Source organism: Miscanthus floridulus, chromosome 6, assembly GCF_019320115.1.
Source record: "Miscanthus floridulus cultivar M001 chromosome 6, ASM1932011v1, whole genome shotgun sequence".
Classification (NCBI taxonomy): domain Eukaryota; kingdom Viridiplantae; phylum Streptophyta; class Magnoliopsida; order Poales; family Poaceae; genus Miscanthus; species Miscanthus floridulus.
In genome coordinates, this window is record NC_089585.1 from 128,722,864 (window position 1) to 128,737,444 (window position 14,581).

The 14,581-nt window shown below is 41.8% G+C and overlaps 1 protein-coding gene across 1 annotated transcript; it reads right to left on the reverse strand.

Annotated features, from left to right (window-relative positions):
- Positions 1 to 3,811: 3,811 nt before the first annotated feature.
- On the reverse strand, positions 3,812 to 8,926 carry LOC136459573 (inactive protein kinase SELMODRAFT_444075-like). The gene is made up of 10 exons (XM_066459409.1): positions 8,282 to 8,926; positions 6,561 to 6,697; positions 6,266 to 6,363; positions 5,801 to 6,147; positions 5,170 to 5,574; positions 4,918 to 5,078; positions 4,760 to 4,833; positions 4,511 to 4,655; positions 4,269 to 4,418; positions 3,812 to 4,162 (listed from the first exon to the last, which is right to left on the reverse strand). The coding sequence occupies exons 1-10, from the start codon at positions 8,730 to 8,732 to the stop codon at positions 4,085 to 4,087; spliced, it is 2,046 nt and encodes a 681-aa protein (XP_066315506.1). The 5' UTR covers positions 8,733 to 8,926; the 3' UTR covers positions 3,812 to 4,084.
- Between the last annotated feature and the right edge of the window lie 5,655 nt (positions 8,927 to 14,581).

The window sequence follows — 14,581 nt, forward strand, 5'->3', positions numbered from 1 at the left end:
CATGAATATCCTTTCAATATAGTTCAGCATGAGTATCTTGTTGATTTCATAAAATCTCTCCGTCCTAGCTTTCCAATAAAGTCCCGTGTCACTGTTAGGAAAGAAATAATGGACAAATATCTTGAAGAAAAGAAAACTGTGTATGCACACTTAAAAACTATCAAGTGCCGCTTTAGTGCAACAATGGATATGTGGACCTCGTGCCAAAATAAAGGATACATGTGTGTTACTATTCATTGGATAGATGATAATTGGCGTATGCAAAAGAGAATTATTGGTTTCTTCAATGTAAAAGGAATGCATACTAGTGCAAAGTTGTCTGAGTCATTCACTGAAGTTATGGTTAAATGGTACATTGAAAATAGACTGTTTGCTTTGACTTTAGATAATGCTAGTTCAAATGAAGTGGCTGTCAACGATATAATTTCAGATCTGAAAGAGAATGCTAATAGTTCCCTAGTTTGTGATGGGATGTTTTTTCATGTTCGATGTGCCTGCCATATTCTTAATTTGGTTGCTAGAGATGGGTTGAAAGTCATTTCAAGAACAATCAGCAAGGTCAAATCACTTGTACTAGCTGTGAAAGGGTCTCCACTGTAGTGGGAAGAGGTTATGATGCGTGCCACCGAAGCTGGGTTGGATACAAAGAGGGGTATCTCGATGGATGTTTCAACCAGGTGAAATTCTACCTACCTAATGTTGAGAGATGCCTTGTACTACAAGGATGCATTTATTAGGCTGAAGTCTTCAAATCGTCGTAGGTATGCCAAGATTTCTCCATCTTCTGCTGAATGGGACAATGCATTGACAATTTATGGTTGCTTGAAGAAATTTTATGATCTCACTAAAATTCTATATGGCACTTCATATCCTACTGCAAACTTATTTTATAGAGGTTTCTGTGATATAAAGCTCTTGCTCGACGACTGGGGCTATAGTGGAGATGCTACAATTAGAGATATGACAATTGCTATGAATGACAAATTTGACAAATATTGACAGCAGTCCAACATTGCTCTAGCTGTAGCCTGTTTTCTTGATCCTAGGTATAAGAAAAGGCTGATAGAGTACTACATGAAGAAGTTCTATGGTGATCATTATCAAGTTGAACTTGATGAGTTTGTTACTCTGGTAAAGAAACTGTACAACTTTTATGTTAATTCTGCTCCTGCATCATCAAAGAAAAATAGTAAAGGGGCTCCATCTGGACCTAGTAACACAACTGATATATTAATGGGAAATGTAGACCATGACCTAGAAGAATTCTTATATGATGCAAGTGAACCTGCTATGGTTGAGTCAAATGAGTTGGAGAGGTATATTGCAGAACCACTTCTGAAAATTGTTGATGAGTTTGACATCTTAGCATGGTGAAAAAAATAAGAGAGAACAATATCTTATCCTTTCGCAAATTGTTCGGGATGTAATGGCCATACAGGTATCAACAGTAGCATCCGAATATGCTTTTAGTGCTGCTGGTCGTGTTGTTGATCCCTATCATAGTCGTCTTGATCCTAAGATGGTACATGCATTAATTTACACAAAGAATTGGGTTGCTGCAGCAAGAAAAGGTGCTCATTTTATTTGTTTTTTAGTTAGACACACTTATAATTGCAGTAGAATAATGCATTGATTATTTTCCTTTCTCATTTTTTGTTCAGATTCTAAAATGGTTGGGTCAATTGTGAGGGATCTTGAGGTTGAGGCTTTGGCTAATGTTGTGGCTAAACTAAAAATTAAGATATGTTTATTGACTGCTTGCTCTGAAATATGCTAGTTGCTACATCTAATTTGAATTCACTTTGCAAACTTGTAGAAAAAGGATAAGGAGGGGGATGAGGACAATAAGGAAGCAAAAGACATGGAAAGTGATCCTGACCTCATGGATGATGCTGATGAACTGTAGATGTTTTGTTATCTGTTAGTGTTAATTGCTTGTTCTAGACTTGTATTTGTATGTCAGGCTGTCAGCTATTGTGTTAATACTTAAGACCAAGGGTCATGCACTTGTTAATTATTATATGCGCTTGAACTTGATCATGCACTTGGTAATTGTTATGTGCTTGGGTCATGCACTTGGTAATTGTTATGGACTCTACGGGTTGGTATTCCGTATTGAATTTTCGTATACCGACCGTGTTCGACATAATTCTGCTCGAATTAGTTCGTTTTCGATATTCCGTAAGTTCGTGTTCGTTTTTGTGTCCGGCTTTATCGTTTTCGCTTTCGTTTTCGTATTCAAATGTAAATGTAGAAAATGGTTGAGGAGTTTTTCGACCGTTTTCATCCCTAGCGGTTACCCATGCCGGATGCGGCCCTGACAGATTGTCTCACTGGACTTCGTGGAGGGTCTGCCACGCTCAGGCAACGTCAATTGTATCTTGGTGGTGGTGGATTCCTTCACTAAGTATGCCCACTTCCTCACTTTGCTCCATCCATTTACCGCTGCTGCTGTAGCTAAGGTTTTCCTGAACAATGTTTATCGGCTACATGGATTACCGACAGTTATTATCTCAGACCGTGATCGAGTCTTTACAAGTCTTTTCTGGAAGGAATTGTTTCGTCTTGCTGATGTTTCCCTTCAGATGAGCTCAAGCTACCACCCTCAGTCGGATGGACAAACCGATCGCCTCAACCAATCTATGGAAACCTTTCTTCGTTGCTTCGACAACGCCTGCCCGGCCAAATGGTCATCCTGGATTGCCCTCACTGAATTTTGGTACAATGCTTCTACCCATTCCGCTACTGGGTTCTCTCCTTTTGAAGCTTTATACGGTTATCCTCCACGCCATTTTGGGATTTCTGTGTTCGACGATGTGGCGGTGCCAGAACTCTCTACATGGCTTCAGGACCGTCAAGTCATCAGTGAATTGATCAAGCAACATCTGGCTCGTGCTAAGGAGCGCATGAAGCGTCAGGCTGACAAGAACCGATCCGAGAGGTCGTTCCAAGTTGGGGACAAGGTTTTTGTGAAGATCCAGCCGTATGTTCAAACATCTCTGGCTCCTCGTGCCAACCAGAAGTTATCGTTCAAATTCTATGGACCGTTTGAAGTGTTGGCTCGAATTGGCTCTGTTGCATACAAATTGCAGCTTCCGCCGTCATCATCAGTTCATCCCGTATTTCATGTGTCTCAACTCAAGGCTGCCATCCTTCCAGGTACTCCAGTTCTGCCCTCATTCCCGACTGATATCGAGTTACCTCGTGTGCCAGTGGAAATTCTGAAGCAACGCATCGTTCCTACTGCCACTGGTTCTGTGGAACAAGTGTTGATCCGCTGGTCTGGCTGGGATCGTGAGATGGCAGCCTGGGAGAATGCTGCTCATCTTCGTCAAGCCTACCCCCGTGCCACTGCTTGGGGACAAGCAGGTTCTCAAGCCCCGGGGAATGTTATCATCCAGCCCACTACAAGTGAAGCAGCTGAAGACGACCATGGGCCAAGAGCGGGCTCACGTACTCGGAGGCCCAACGTGCGCTTAGCCGGTAGCGAGTGGGTGTGAGCGTGCCTGCGTGCACGGCGGGGCAGCAGCCCATGTATCCCTTATAAGAGGCGAGAGAAAAAGAGAGTGGGGATCATCAGAAAATTGTAAACCTATAACTCTTATACTCGCTAAGCACTCCTCCTCCCGTATCTGTTCCTCTGCCTATTGCTTTGCTGTTCGTCCGATTTCCCCTTCCCCAATTCTTCTACCCTTGCCTACTGCTAACAAAAACCCAGCTCCATTTTGCGTCCGTCCCAAGTCTTCAACAGCTAGCCAGTTACACAGTGACATTGCACGCTAGAAAAAAGGCTGAAAGGCCAGGAGACACCAACGGCAACACTCTGATAAGATGGCGTTTCATTTACAGAGATAATAAAAAGGAGAATGAAAAAAAAAGGGGGAACAGTAATTCCCCATGTACACACTGTTATATGGTTGGAAGAAGAAAGAGAAGAGAGGCAAAACAGAGCGAGCCGCGAAGTGTTACAGTGTCACCAACGAGAATGGAGAATATGGATTTCAGATTACTTTGTCCGCGTGGCAATGCAGTGCAGATACTTTAGTAGTCGGTCCACACCACAAAATCCTCTTCGATTATTTCGTCACTTCATGAAATGTGGGATGAATTGTCGTGACAAATCCCTGATGTGTTCATTTTCTATCTCAATAAGGCGAACAACCTGCTTGCCCAGAGACAAAGTGAGCTTGTCATAACATTCTAAGCTAATACCACCAACCGAGATTTCACAATAATATCAGGGAAATAGAACAATTTTCTAAACTAACCTCTCCCATAGAAGGCCGCTGCTCTGGGTTTGGCCTGACACAAAGATATGCAGTTTTGGCTAGATGATACAATCCATATGCATCATATGTGTCTTTAATTCGATCATCAATTAGTTCGTGAAGTGCAAGGCTTTCAACCAATGGCTCTGCCTGAAATTTTTAGAGGTGTTGGAAATTGGATTGTGCAGATGTACTGTAAGTATATAGACAGAAGTATAAGCAGAATTCACCCAGAATAATACCCATTGCAATATATGTGTGCACTGTCCTCCATGTTCATCAAGCACCTTTCGACCAGATATCAGCTGGAAAAGAACAATTCCAAAGGCGTAGACATCTGTTCTGACAGAAACCATGCCATATTGAGCATACTCGGGCGCCAAGCATCTGATGAACATGACACGAAATCACTCACATTATCAGAAAAAGAAGGATAACATAGAAGGGAAGAACTAGTTGATAGCTCTGCCAGAATTAGAGTTTATCCAGACCCTGTTTGACCCAGAATCCTTGTTTGGATGTTATCATCGCCAGCCTTCCATTTTGCAAGACCAAAGTCACCAAGCTGTGAAAGATAGCACTTCTGTAATCAGAATGCAGAATACTTTTGCATCCCAACATGTATCGATAACTACTTACTCCATCTTACCATAGGAACAAAGTCATGTGTCAACAATACATTGCTTGGGCGCAAATCGCGATGAATGATTGGACCAGCACGACACTCCTCGTGTAGAAACCGCAGCCCTTTTGCTATACCAATAGCAATAGCATGCCTCTTGTGCCACTCTAATAAGCATGCCGACTTGTCTGTTTCCACCAAGTAACAAGAGCAAAGTAAGCCTGTCGTCATCACATTATTATTCTTTTAAAGTTTTAAGCATATCAGCTGACCACATACCAAATAAATGCCACTCGAGGGAATTGTTGCATATGTACTCATACACCAAGATGTTATAGCTTTCTTTGCAGCAGTACCCAAGCAGCATGACGATATTTCGGTGCCGAGCAAAACTAAGAACTTGCACTTCCGAGAAGAATTCAGTATAACCCTGTGAGCTAGCTTCTTTGTGCAGCTTAGCTGCAATGACCTGACCATCCTTGAGCTGGCCCTTGTACACATGCCCAAATCCACCCTCACCCAGCAAATTTGCACTTGAGAAGTCAGATGTTGCAGTTTGAATCTCCGAGAATGGGAATTTCATGGATTCCTTTATGTACAGAACTGATTTTAGACCACAGCCAATGCACAAAATTGGCCTTTCTGATGAATCATATTGGGAGCTCATTTTATCTTCGTATTTTCCTGGAAAAGGATCACAAGACCACGCATGGTATTACTGTGTATGATATAATATAATATAAGTAGCCCTGTAACATCAAATAAATGGTAGCAGCCAGCAAATCACAGTTGTTCTTTTTAGTTTTTAGAAAATATTAAATAAATCGTGAGTTCTACATGAATTAGCTATCACAAGTACAAGTACTGCCTGCTTTTTTTATTACGGTTTAGTGAAGAAAAATTATCTCACCATTAGACAGGGATTCAGTATCGTCAATTGTGAGAGACATGCCACTGAAGTATGGCATACTGCATGCAGCCACACTGGAGGTCTCGTGGATCTCGTGGTTGTTTAGAGAGGCAAGGTAGCTTACAGGCGATGACCTGATTGATACCTTGCGAGTGTCATCATTTACTGTCTCAGAACTCAGATCCATCGTGACCGCAAAACGTTGCACGTCCTTCAATTCAGCTGTGCTTTTGTTTGATGGGTTTGCTCGTATTGACCTCAAGGATTGCACTTTTAAGTCATCCTGAAATGTCGCAACTTTGCAAGCTATGTGCTTTTTTAAGTGCTTGAAATCTCTCCTGAAGTGCCTGAAAAAAAATTATTCTAAATTCAATATTACCTCAAGTACCCAGAAGAATATGGGCACTGAACTTCCGTTCAGGGTTAGTCTATCATAGACGTTTGAACAAGAAATGATGTACAAACCTATCTAGGACAACCCAAGAAGCTTTGCTGGAATTTACTTCATGGATAATGAAAACCTTTGCAGGTGCTCCCGGGATTATCTTGAGGGTCACAGTAATCTGATAAAATTTTGAAGTGTCAGAATGTAACAAGTATTTCAAGATTAATAATGTAACTAGTAAATCACCTTGTTATCCAGATTTCTGATGATATAAAAGTGATTGCATGGAAAGTAGGGATAAAGATAGGCATGCTTACATTTTCTACGGAAGAATATAACACGTCCGTATAGAATAGACAGATGAAGGCATTTTACCTTAACATTGTGGAGCATCTCTATAACTTGTAGGAGCTTATTTTTGTAGGATTCAGCTATGTTTGCAACCTGATCAACTAGGTATCTGTCGCTTGTCCCGACAAAAGATTCAGTAAACGGTTTGGTTTGGTAGCCCACTGAACACAAACAGAAGAACCAAAAGCATTACATATCCAGCAAATAATAATTTTGGTGTAGTTTTCAAAGAGAACGTTGGCCAGTATTATGCGACCTTACCACTGCAAACTCAAACTATAGATTTTATTTGTTGTAAACAAATGTACATAACTATATATCATGAAGGACACACTTGGATATAGTATTTGACAAATATTCTATCATTAAAATTCCATGTTAGATCACACCAATACTAGAAAAGCAGAAAGGCTATCACACCGGTGCACATTCAAAATACTAGGATTCTACGCTAGAAATAGGAAATGGTGATGCTAGCAATGACCATATGAAACTATACATTCAGAAATGCATCATAGATATCAGAATTGCATTTTTCTAAGGTACTCCAAGGTAATATGGACCATACATTTTGAGTCAATACAACAATCGATATAACTATTACCTCTTGATAGGAGTAAAATGCACTAGCGGCCCCTAAACTTGGAAGAGAGTCATCCAGGTCCCCAAATTCCTAAAATGCACATCGAGGTCCTTGAACTTGGCACATGGTACGTCACATGTCCAAACGGGCCTAGACTAGATCTGTTTGCTGTTGTGGGCGTGGCGGTCCACGTTGGCACTAACGATGCCAGATCAGACCCTAAACTCTCAAAATCATCTGCATACATGAACCAGGCCCATGCTACGTCGCAGATCTGGTATCCGTATTTGTCTTAGCGTCAATATGGATATTCGTATTCGATTTTAATCCGAATACTAAGTGGATGCATCCGTATATGATTTCTATAATTTTTTCTCTATCCGATTCCACATTCGTATTTCAAAAAATGTCAAATACCCGACATTATCCGTATCCGCAAATAACAAAATACCCTATAAAGTCATCTAAAACTTATATCTATGACTAATTAGTAATGTAAATAATATCAACTTTAATATAACAAAAACTATGCATCGTTTAAACTATTTAAAACTTATCTCTGTGACTAATAACATTATATAATAATATTAATAATAGTAATATATAAATGTTAGTTTTAATATGGCTAACATACGTATTAATTTTATGTACTTTAATTTAATTATCCATATATTGGTAAGATTATTTTTGTATATTTTAAATTATTCATTGATAAATATTATTTATAGTTTTATTGATTTGTGATATACTTAGTTATTCAAATGTTTATTATATATGTTGTTTTTTATATATTTTAAACTATATAATAAGATATTTTGGTGATTCTGAAAGCTACAGTGCTGCCTCAGAAGCGCATACCCATGAACAACAGTATGCTATCATCCACCAGACATGCATGATTGCAATCTCACTACAAACACAGAGTTTCCTACAGTTCCACTATAATACATAACAACCCACCCACCCCACAGCCAAGTGAACAATATGCCAATGAGCGTACGCACAGCTTCTAAAAGGGAAAATGAACACGATGAGGCAAATTAAGCATCAAAACTGCTATGACATTCTATTTTGAAAATCCACAAATGTAAACTAAGATTTGTGTGTGCTGAGTCGTAAAATAGAGACATTAAAGGTGTGATATCCCAGAGATGATCCTCACATGGATGGGTGATGGAGTGAAGCACGCCGAGCACGAGCAGCGAATCGCACGCGCGGAGTATGTCTCCTCGGTCGACGACCAAATTCCTGAACGCCGTTTTGATCTCGTCATCCCGGTGGTCCCGCGTGGCGTCCAGCGCCACCACGACCAGCTGTGGCGGCGGCAGCGGCGACGCCATCACGGACGGCGTCGCGTCCTCGCCCTGAGGGGTGGCGTAGGACGACGCGGGGGTGGCCTGGTCGTCCCCGGCGCCGATGATGGAGGACATCGACATAGGCGACCCCAGCGGGGTCCTGAAGGGGCTGGTCCACCTCTGCCGCTTGCTATGCCGATGCCGATGCAAGCCCCTCTTGCTGCCGCCGCAGCCATCGTGGCCGCCCGGAATCGCGGTTATGAAGGCCTCGAGGCGCCTACGCGCCGCCGAGTATATTCGGGAGATTACAGCGTACATTCGATCCTGCTGCAGGCGCGGGGGGCACCTCGAGGTCGCCGGCGGAGAATATATCCCCCGCTCGCACCAGCATTGATGGAGTTATCGAGGCGGTGGCGCGGCGGCGAATCGCGGGAGCTTGCGGTTGTCGCGGCGCGGGTGGACGGTTGCGGCGGCGGGGGCAGCGAGAAAGCCGAGAGCTGTTCCGCTCCGAAGGAAAGCAGGGACCAGCAAACAGTTTTTTGCTTGCACAGCGGCGGGACTCAGTTCTGAAATGCGCTGTCCCTTTCTAGCAGGAGGATCAGCGGCTAATCTGATGCAGGTTTCTCTCCAATACCTAATAAAACAATTAAACAAGGAAATCAAATCCTCTGAAATTTCACGAAGGCAAGATTAATGTCCTCTATCTATCAAGGATTGCTTGAAGCACTTCCCGTTTCAAATTCTGGAGAATCCATTACTAAACAGTCAAACGTAGAGAACTTGGTGGGTATCAGACAAGAATCGCTTCTCCTTTTACACTTAAAGCTGAAAGTTAAAAAAAAAACCTGCATTGCTCTCCATCCAATGCTACTAAAAATTGCTCCAAAATCAATTCTCATATATTACCTCCATCCAAAAAAATATCACTCTTGCGTCTCAAAGAGTATGAATCTCAAGTTCGACAAAACATATAAACAAGATACTGATCGATATTAAAATGTGTAATAAGTATCATTAGAGGAACCATATAATATATTTTAATAATAAATCTATTTTAAGATACAAATATTCATAATATTTTTAATATAATCTAATCAAACTTAAATTTTACTTAGTCCAACCCTAAAATGTTAGGACGGCGGTAGTACTCTCCACCATGCTTGTCCATCAGGATTACACTTTTAGAAGATCATATAGCTAGAACAAAAAATCCAGAGCGGAACTCTACTGAATACTTCCAAATTTTTGGATCACACTTGAATTATGTCCAAATACAATCCGTTGCGCAGAATCGACAGGATTTTCACTGAAAATCAAAGTCTTTGTACCCTTTCTTTCCCTTATAAACCAACGATTGACTTGTACTCTCCTTAATAGTAGTGCCATAGTACACCACTCATTCTAAATTATAAGAAGTTTCTATTTTTTAGATGCATTTGTTTATTATATATCTAGATATAGTGTATATCTAAATGCATAACAAATATATGTATCTAAAAAAAAGGCAAAACGTCTTATAATTTAAAATAGGGGGAGCAGTAATAAGTAATAATAGTATACCTGAGAAAAAATGAACAGCGTCATGTCCTTTTCTCACCGAGTGAGTAGCACGACGTATCATTTGTTTCAATCTTCAATAGAACATGTCAGTTATTTTGGGTGACATGCAATACATATGAAGGAAACTGTCGGGCATAAGTCTGTTAAAATCAGGGATAGAAACTGCATCCACCTTTACCATGTGTTTAGCTTTTTATTCTCCTCTAACTTTGATGCATAATATATTAAACCGAGGCTATATATTGATGCCTATTTAGATCCGAACTAATTGGCTAGCTAGTGCCTTGCTAACCAACCAACTAAATATTAGGTACTAGTCAGCACAACTATGGACTATTTATGTAAGCCGTTGTTTCAGATGATGCGGTCTTCAAGTTAAATTTTGACAATTCCTTTATTTTATACTCCCTCTGTCCACAAAGAAATGCAATTATCATATTTCGATGAGTCAAACGGCTTAAACTTTGACTAAAATTATACAAAAATTAATAACACTTATGATACAAAATAAGTACCATTAGATTAGTTATAAAATATATTTTCATAATAAATTTATTTGGAGCCATAAATACTAATATTATTTACTATAAACTTGATCAAAGTTGAGCTAGTTTGACCAATACAGTTCCCACAATTACATTTTTTTTACAAAGGTAGTATTATATTGTTTATGACATGTTGGCTATTCCTAGGCCCTAGCGTCCACGTCCGCATGAAGTCTTCGGATCAGGCTTTGCATGATGTTAGAGTATGGCAAAACATTGAAGCTCTCGCTGAACGTGCGTTATAGTTGAAGTTGAAAGAATCTTCATCCTGCGGTTTCACGATTTGAGAGAGGCCAGTAAAAAGAGCTGACAAAAGATGTAAGCCAGGGGCGAAGGCAGGAAAATTGGTCGTTAGGGTCAATACTCATAGACTCATAGTACATTGTAAGCTAACCTTTTCTGCAAAAGCAAAGCTCTACGGTAGGAGATGGATGGCTTCAAGTCATGGTTGCCTACATGGCCTATAACTTTTAGCTGCCCTTATGCCATGAAAGGTCACTGATAGAATGTCATGCCGGCATGTTCGTGTTGGAGGGAAGTGGAAAAGGGCAGCATGTCGAGTGATGGTTATGGAGAATTGGAGATGATCGAGTTAGGACTTTGTTTGGACGTAGAAGACGATAGGTTGTTATTACATCATGATTGAGGTAGATGAGGATATCAGATTTTTGGGTAATATATACCAACAAGTTGTAGTTGTTGTTGCTGTGCTCGGTTGTGATTGCTGTAGTAGCTTGGTTATATTAGTGCACGTGCAACTGTTGCTGCTAATGATAGCCGCAATATTGCCACCGCAATCACTTCTGAGCAAGCCCTGTGTTATAAGATATTTTATCTCGAGTGTTTTTCTCCAAATAACTAGGGTTATTCAGGGTGTTCGGTACCGACTGGTTTCGAATGATTCAATAGTATTCTGTGAGAGAGAATAAGCTAAAACAAGCCAAGACAAGAACAGCTGAACAAGCCCACAACTTCTCAACAAGTAACCCGGTTGCAACCTAATTCGCATAGTGTGTAAGGTTGACACAAATTAGGAACAAGAATCACCATCTAACTATTAACTATTAAAAAATGTCTACCGCATGGTATAACTCTATAGATGGCTATGCAGCCCACGGCCTGACTGACCCGAAGTCCACTACTCCGTACCCTCACACAAGTCCTTCGCGCGGCTTCTATTGCCGCCTCCCAATTCCCTCCCCTCACGCGAGTCACCCGTAGCAACACCATCCTATCCTAGTGGCTTCTACCCGCCATCTTGCCTCCTCCCTTGCTCCCTCGCAGCCTCTCTGCGCACGCTCTGTCTCTGTCGGCTCCTGCCTCCTCCCTCCTAGCTATGCTCCCTCGCTGATGTCCCAAACATCAACCCTCGACTCCTTTCCTGTTCGACGCTCCTTCGCGGCGCAGCGGCGCTACCTCACAGTGGGCTTGTGGGGCTACATAAGCATCGGCGGCATGGTGACACAGGCCTCGCGTTGCCTGACCTGCTCTATAGACCATGCTTATCAAGCTAGCCTGGCCCGAAAATCAACCCGGTGTGTCGTGATAGAGCCCATGTCTAGGCACGAAGCCCTTTTTGGCATGGTACGATGGCCTGACATGTTGGGTGCCTAGCCTGGCCTCATCAGTTTGTGCTTTTACCGGGCTCATGTCAGCCCATCTCGGGCGGTCCATTTGGCCATCTATATATAACTCTGAGAGAGTGTCTCAAGTAGAATAAAAAACCAAAGATGCAAATTCTATTTGTTTTATTTAAATCATTGGGTTGGATCAGAACTCGTTAATTAAAAATGAGTTAAAATGGTGTGATGCATATATTTAATTTCAGTGAGGAATAAACTGAACTAGCTGAATCCATAAAATTGTATTGACTACCCACCTGCATCCCTATTTAAAAGCTTGTTGGCGAAAATTCTAAAGAAAACCGATAAACGGTGGCCGTTCATGAAAAAATACTCGAAATTTACTGCAGGAAGTTTATGGCGTCGATCCTATAATGTCCCACGGTGCCCTCAATCTGTACACCAATTTGTGCTCAGATTACTCTATTTTTCGCAGTTGTATGCAGCAGGAGCAGCAACAAAACCGAGATTTGATACATATACTAAATAGAGTTGTATTGGACAATACAACACCATAAGGAAAGGGGGCGCGTTGCTTATTTAGACTGAGACGAGCCGCAGGACATAATCAAAACTTGTGCAAATGAAGTTCTGTATCAGACCGAAGTCATTGGACAATAGATGAATCATTTCAACGTACAGCAAGAAGCAAGTGGCCATCGTGATGGTGTTGGATCCAGGCATTCAGCTCTAGGAGACGGCTCGATCGGTGTGCTGCAGTTCCACGCTCAGTGTCTTGGGATCGGCCACCTCAAATGCCACGATTGTTGAAAGCACCTTCACGCCTTCCTTTTTGTACGTGGGTCGTGTCCTTATTGATCTCACGGCCTGCACATACATGTCCTCATTGAACACCGCGACCTTGCAGGATATATAGTTTTCAAACTGCATCACATCCCTCCTGTAGAGCCTGCAGATTCAGTATAAAAATTAAGCAACAACCACATGGTGGTGGTGAAACCTCTCATCATTCTATTCAGTGCAGCAGAGGAAATGCAGGACCTATCCAGCACGACCCAGGAAGCATTGCTAAAATTAACTTCTTGTATGATGACATCCTTTGCTGGAGAACAGGAAGCAACTATTTTGAGGATCACAGTTATCTGAAACAAAAATTTAAAAAGGAAGGTGTTAGAGTATTACTAATATACGATTGTTTGTTAGAATAGATAGTGTGTGGAGTTTCTAATATACTCTTTGTACATGGTATCACAAGTTTAGTTTTAACCTTAAATTCTAGGTAACAAAACCCTAAATTTTTCGCTTCAAAGTGTGCCTTGGGAAGAACGTCCATAAAGATCTTTGCCAGGGGCAACATCGTCCATACCTAGGGTTTGCATCGCTAATCTCATTGATCAACTACCTAGAGAGCCTTTTCTGATTCATTGATTGGGATTTCTCCCTTGCCCGTTGATTGGCATTTCTTTTGGTTTTTTGTTTTGCAATGCCTGTCGTCGTCGTCTTCACACACTTCTACTTTGACATCATTCTCGACTCACCATCTTCTTCATCACCGACTGTATGACATTCGTGTGGCACGCGGTACACACCTGCATGCACTGTCTCTTCATCCGCACGCCGCCAATCACTAGCCCATTGTCACCTCCACCACAACCACAGCCACACATCACCCTCAACACCGTCCTAATATGATCCGTTATTCGTGCTATAGCGACCTCGCCTCCCTAGTGTGAAAGCTTACTCTAGGGTTGGACGATACAAGTCAGTGCACACCAACTCTACCCTTAAGATAGCCACTGCCGTCTCCAACCTTGTGTGTAATCAGTCTAATGAACTGAGAGCACGCAACCTACTTCACCTCATTACACAATTGGTCTGATCAACCATTTGTATGCGCAACCACAAGATCCCATGAAGTTCATCCATGAGTATTGCATGTCTCTTCTATGAGTAATGGGCTAATGTTGCATCGCCTTGTTCCGTTGCAACTGCCACCAGTGGTCTTCCCCACCATTGCATCTTCACTATCGTCGACTGTCCATGACTATATCACTGGACACTCATCGTACATGGTCTTCATCAAGTTGTTCACGTTCTTCACTGTCTACTTCGAGCACTTCTTCCATGATGTTTGGATCATTGGACTTGCGTTAGATCATCTAAATCCACCACCTACTTTGTCTGCTCCAACAACTGCAGGCTGCATCGGCACCTCCTAGCCCCGCGATTTTGCACACCAAAATCATCATTGAGGTCCTCTATTGGTCCCTCAGACACTAACACAAGGTTGGGCTCCTCTTCCTAGTATGTTTGGTATTAGAAGCACTGGTGTGTGCCTTCATCCTCGACATGTTCCCGAGTCTAGCAAACCCAGTGCACAGTTCATCTATAGCGCGGCTCAACTGTGTCATCCTTGGCATCATCCTTCTCCTACGACAACTGATGTCTTAACACATTGTTGTCTCCTATGTCATGTTCT

Excerpts from the sequence above, each read along its gene's own strand:
- LOC136459573 (XM_066459409.1), bottom strand. The coding sequence starts at position 8,732 with ATGTACGCTGTAATCTCCCGAATATACTCGGCGGCGCGTAGGCGCCTC. Across the intron at positions 5,575-5,800 it reads TACTGAATCCCTGTCTAATG|GAAAATACGAAGATAAAATG; the intron begins GTGAGATAATTT and ends ATCCTTTTCCAG. Across the intron at positions 4,163-4,268 it reads AGCGGCCTTCTATGGGAGAG|GTTGTTCGCCTTATTGAGAT; the intron begins GTTAGTTTAGAA and ends CTGGGCAAGCAG.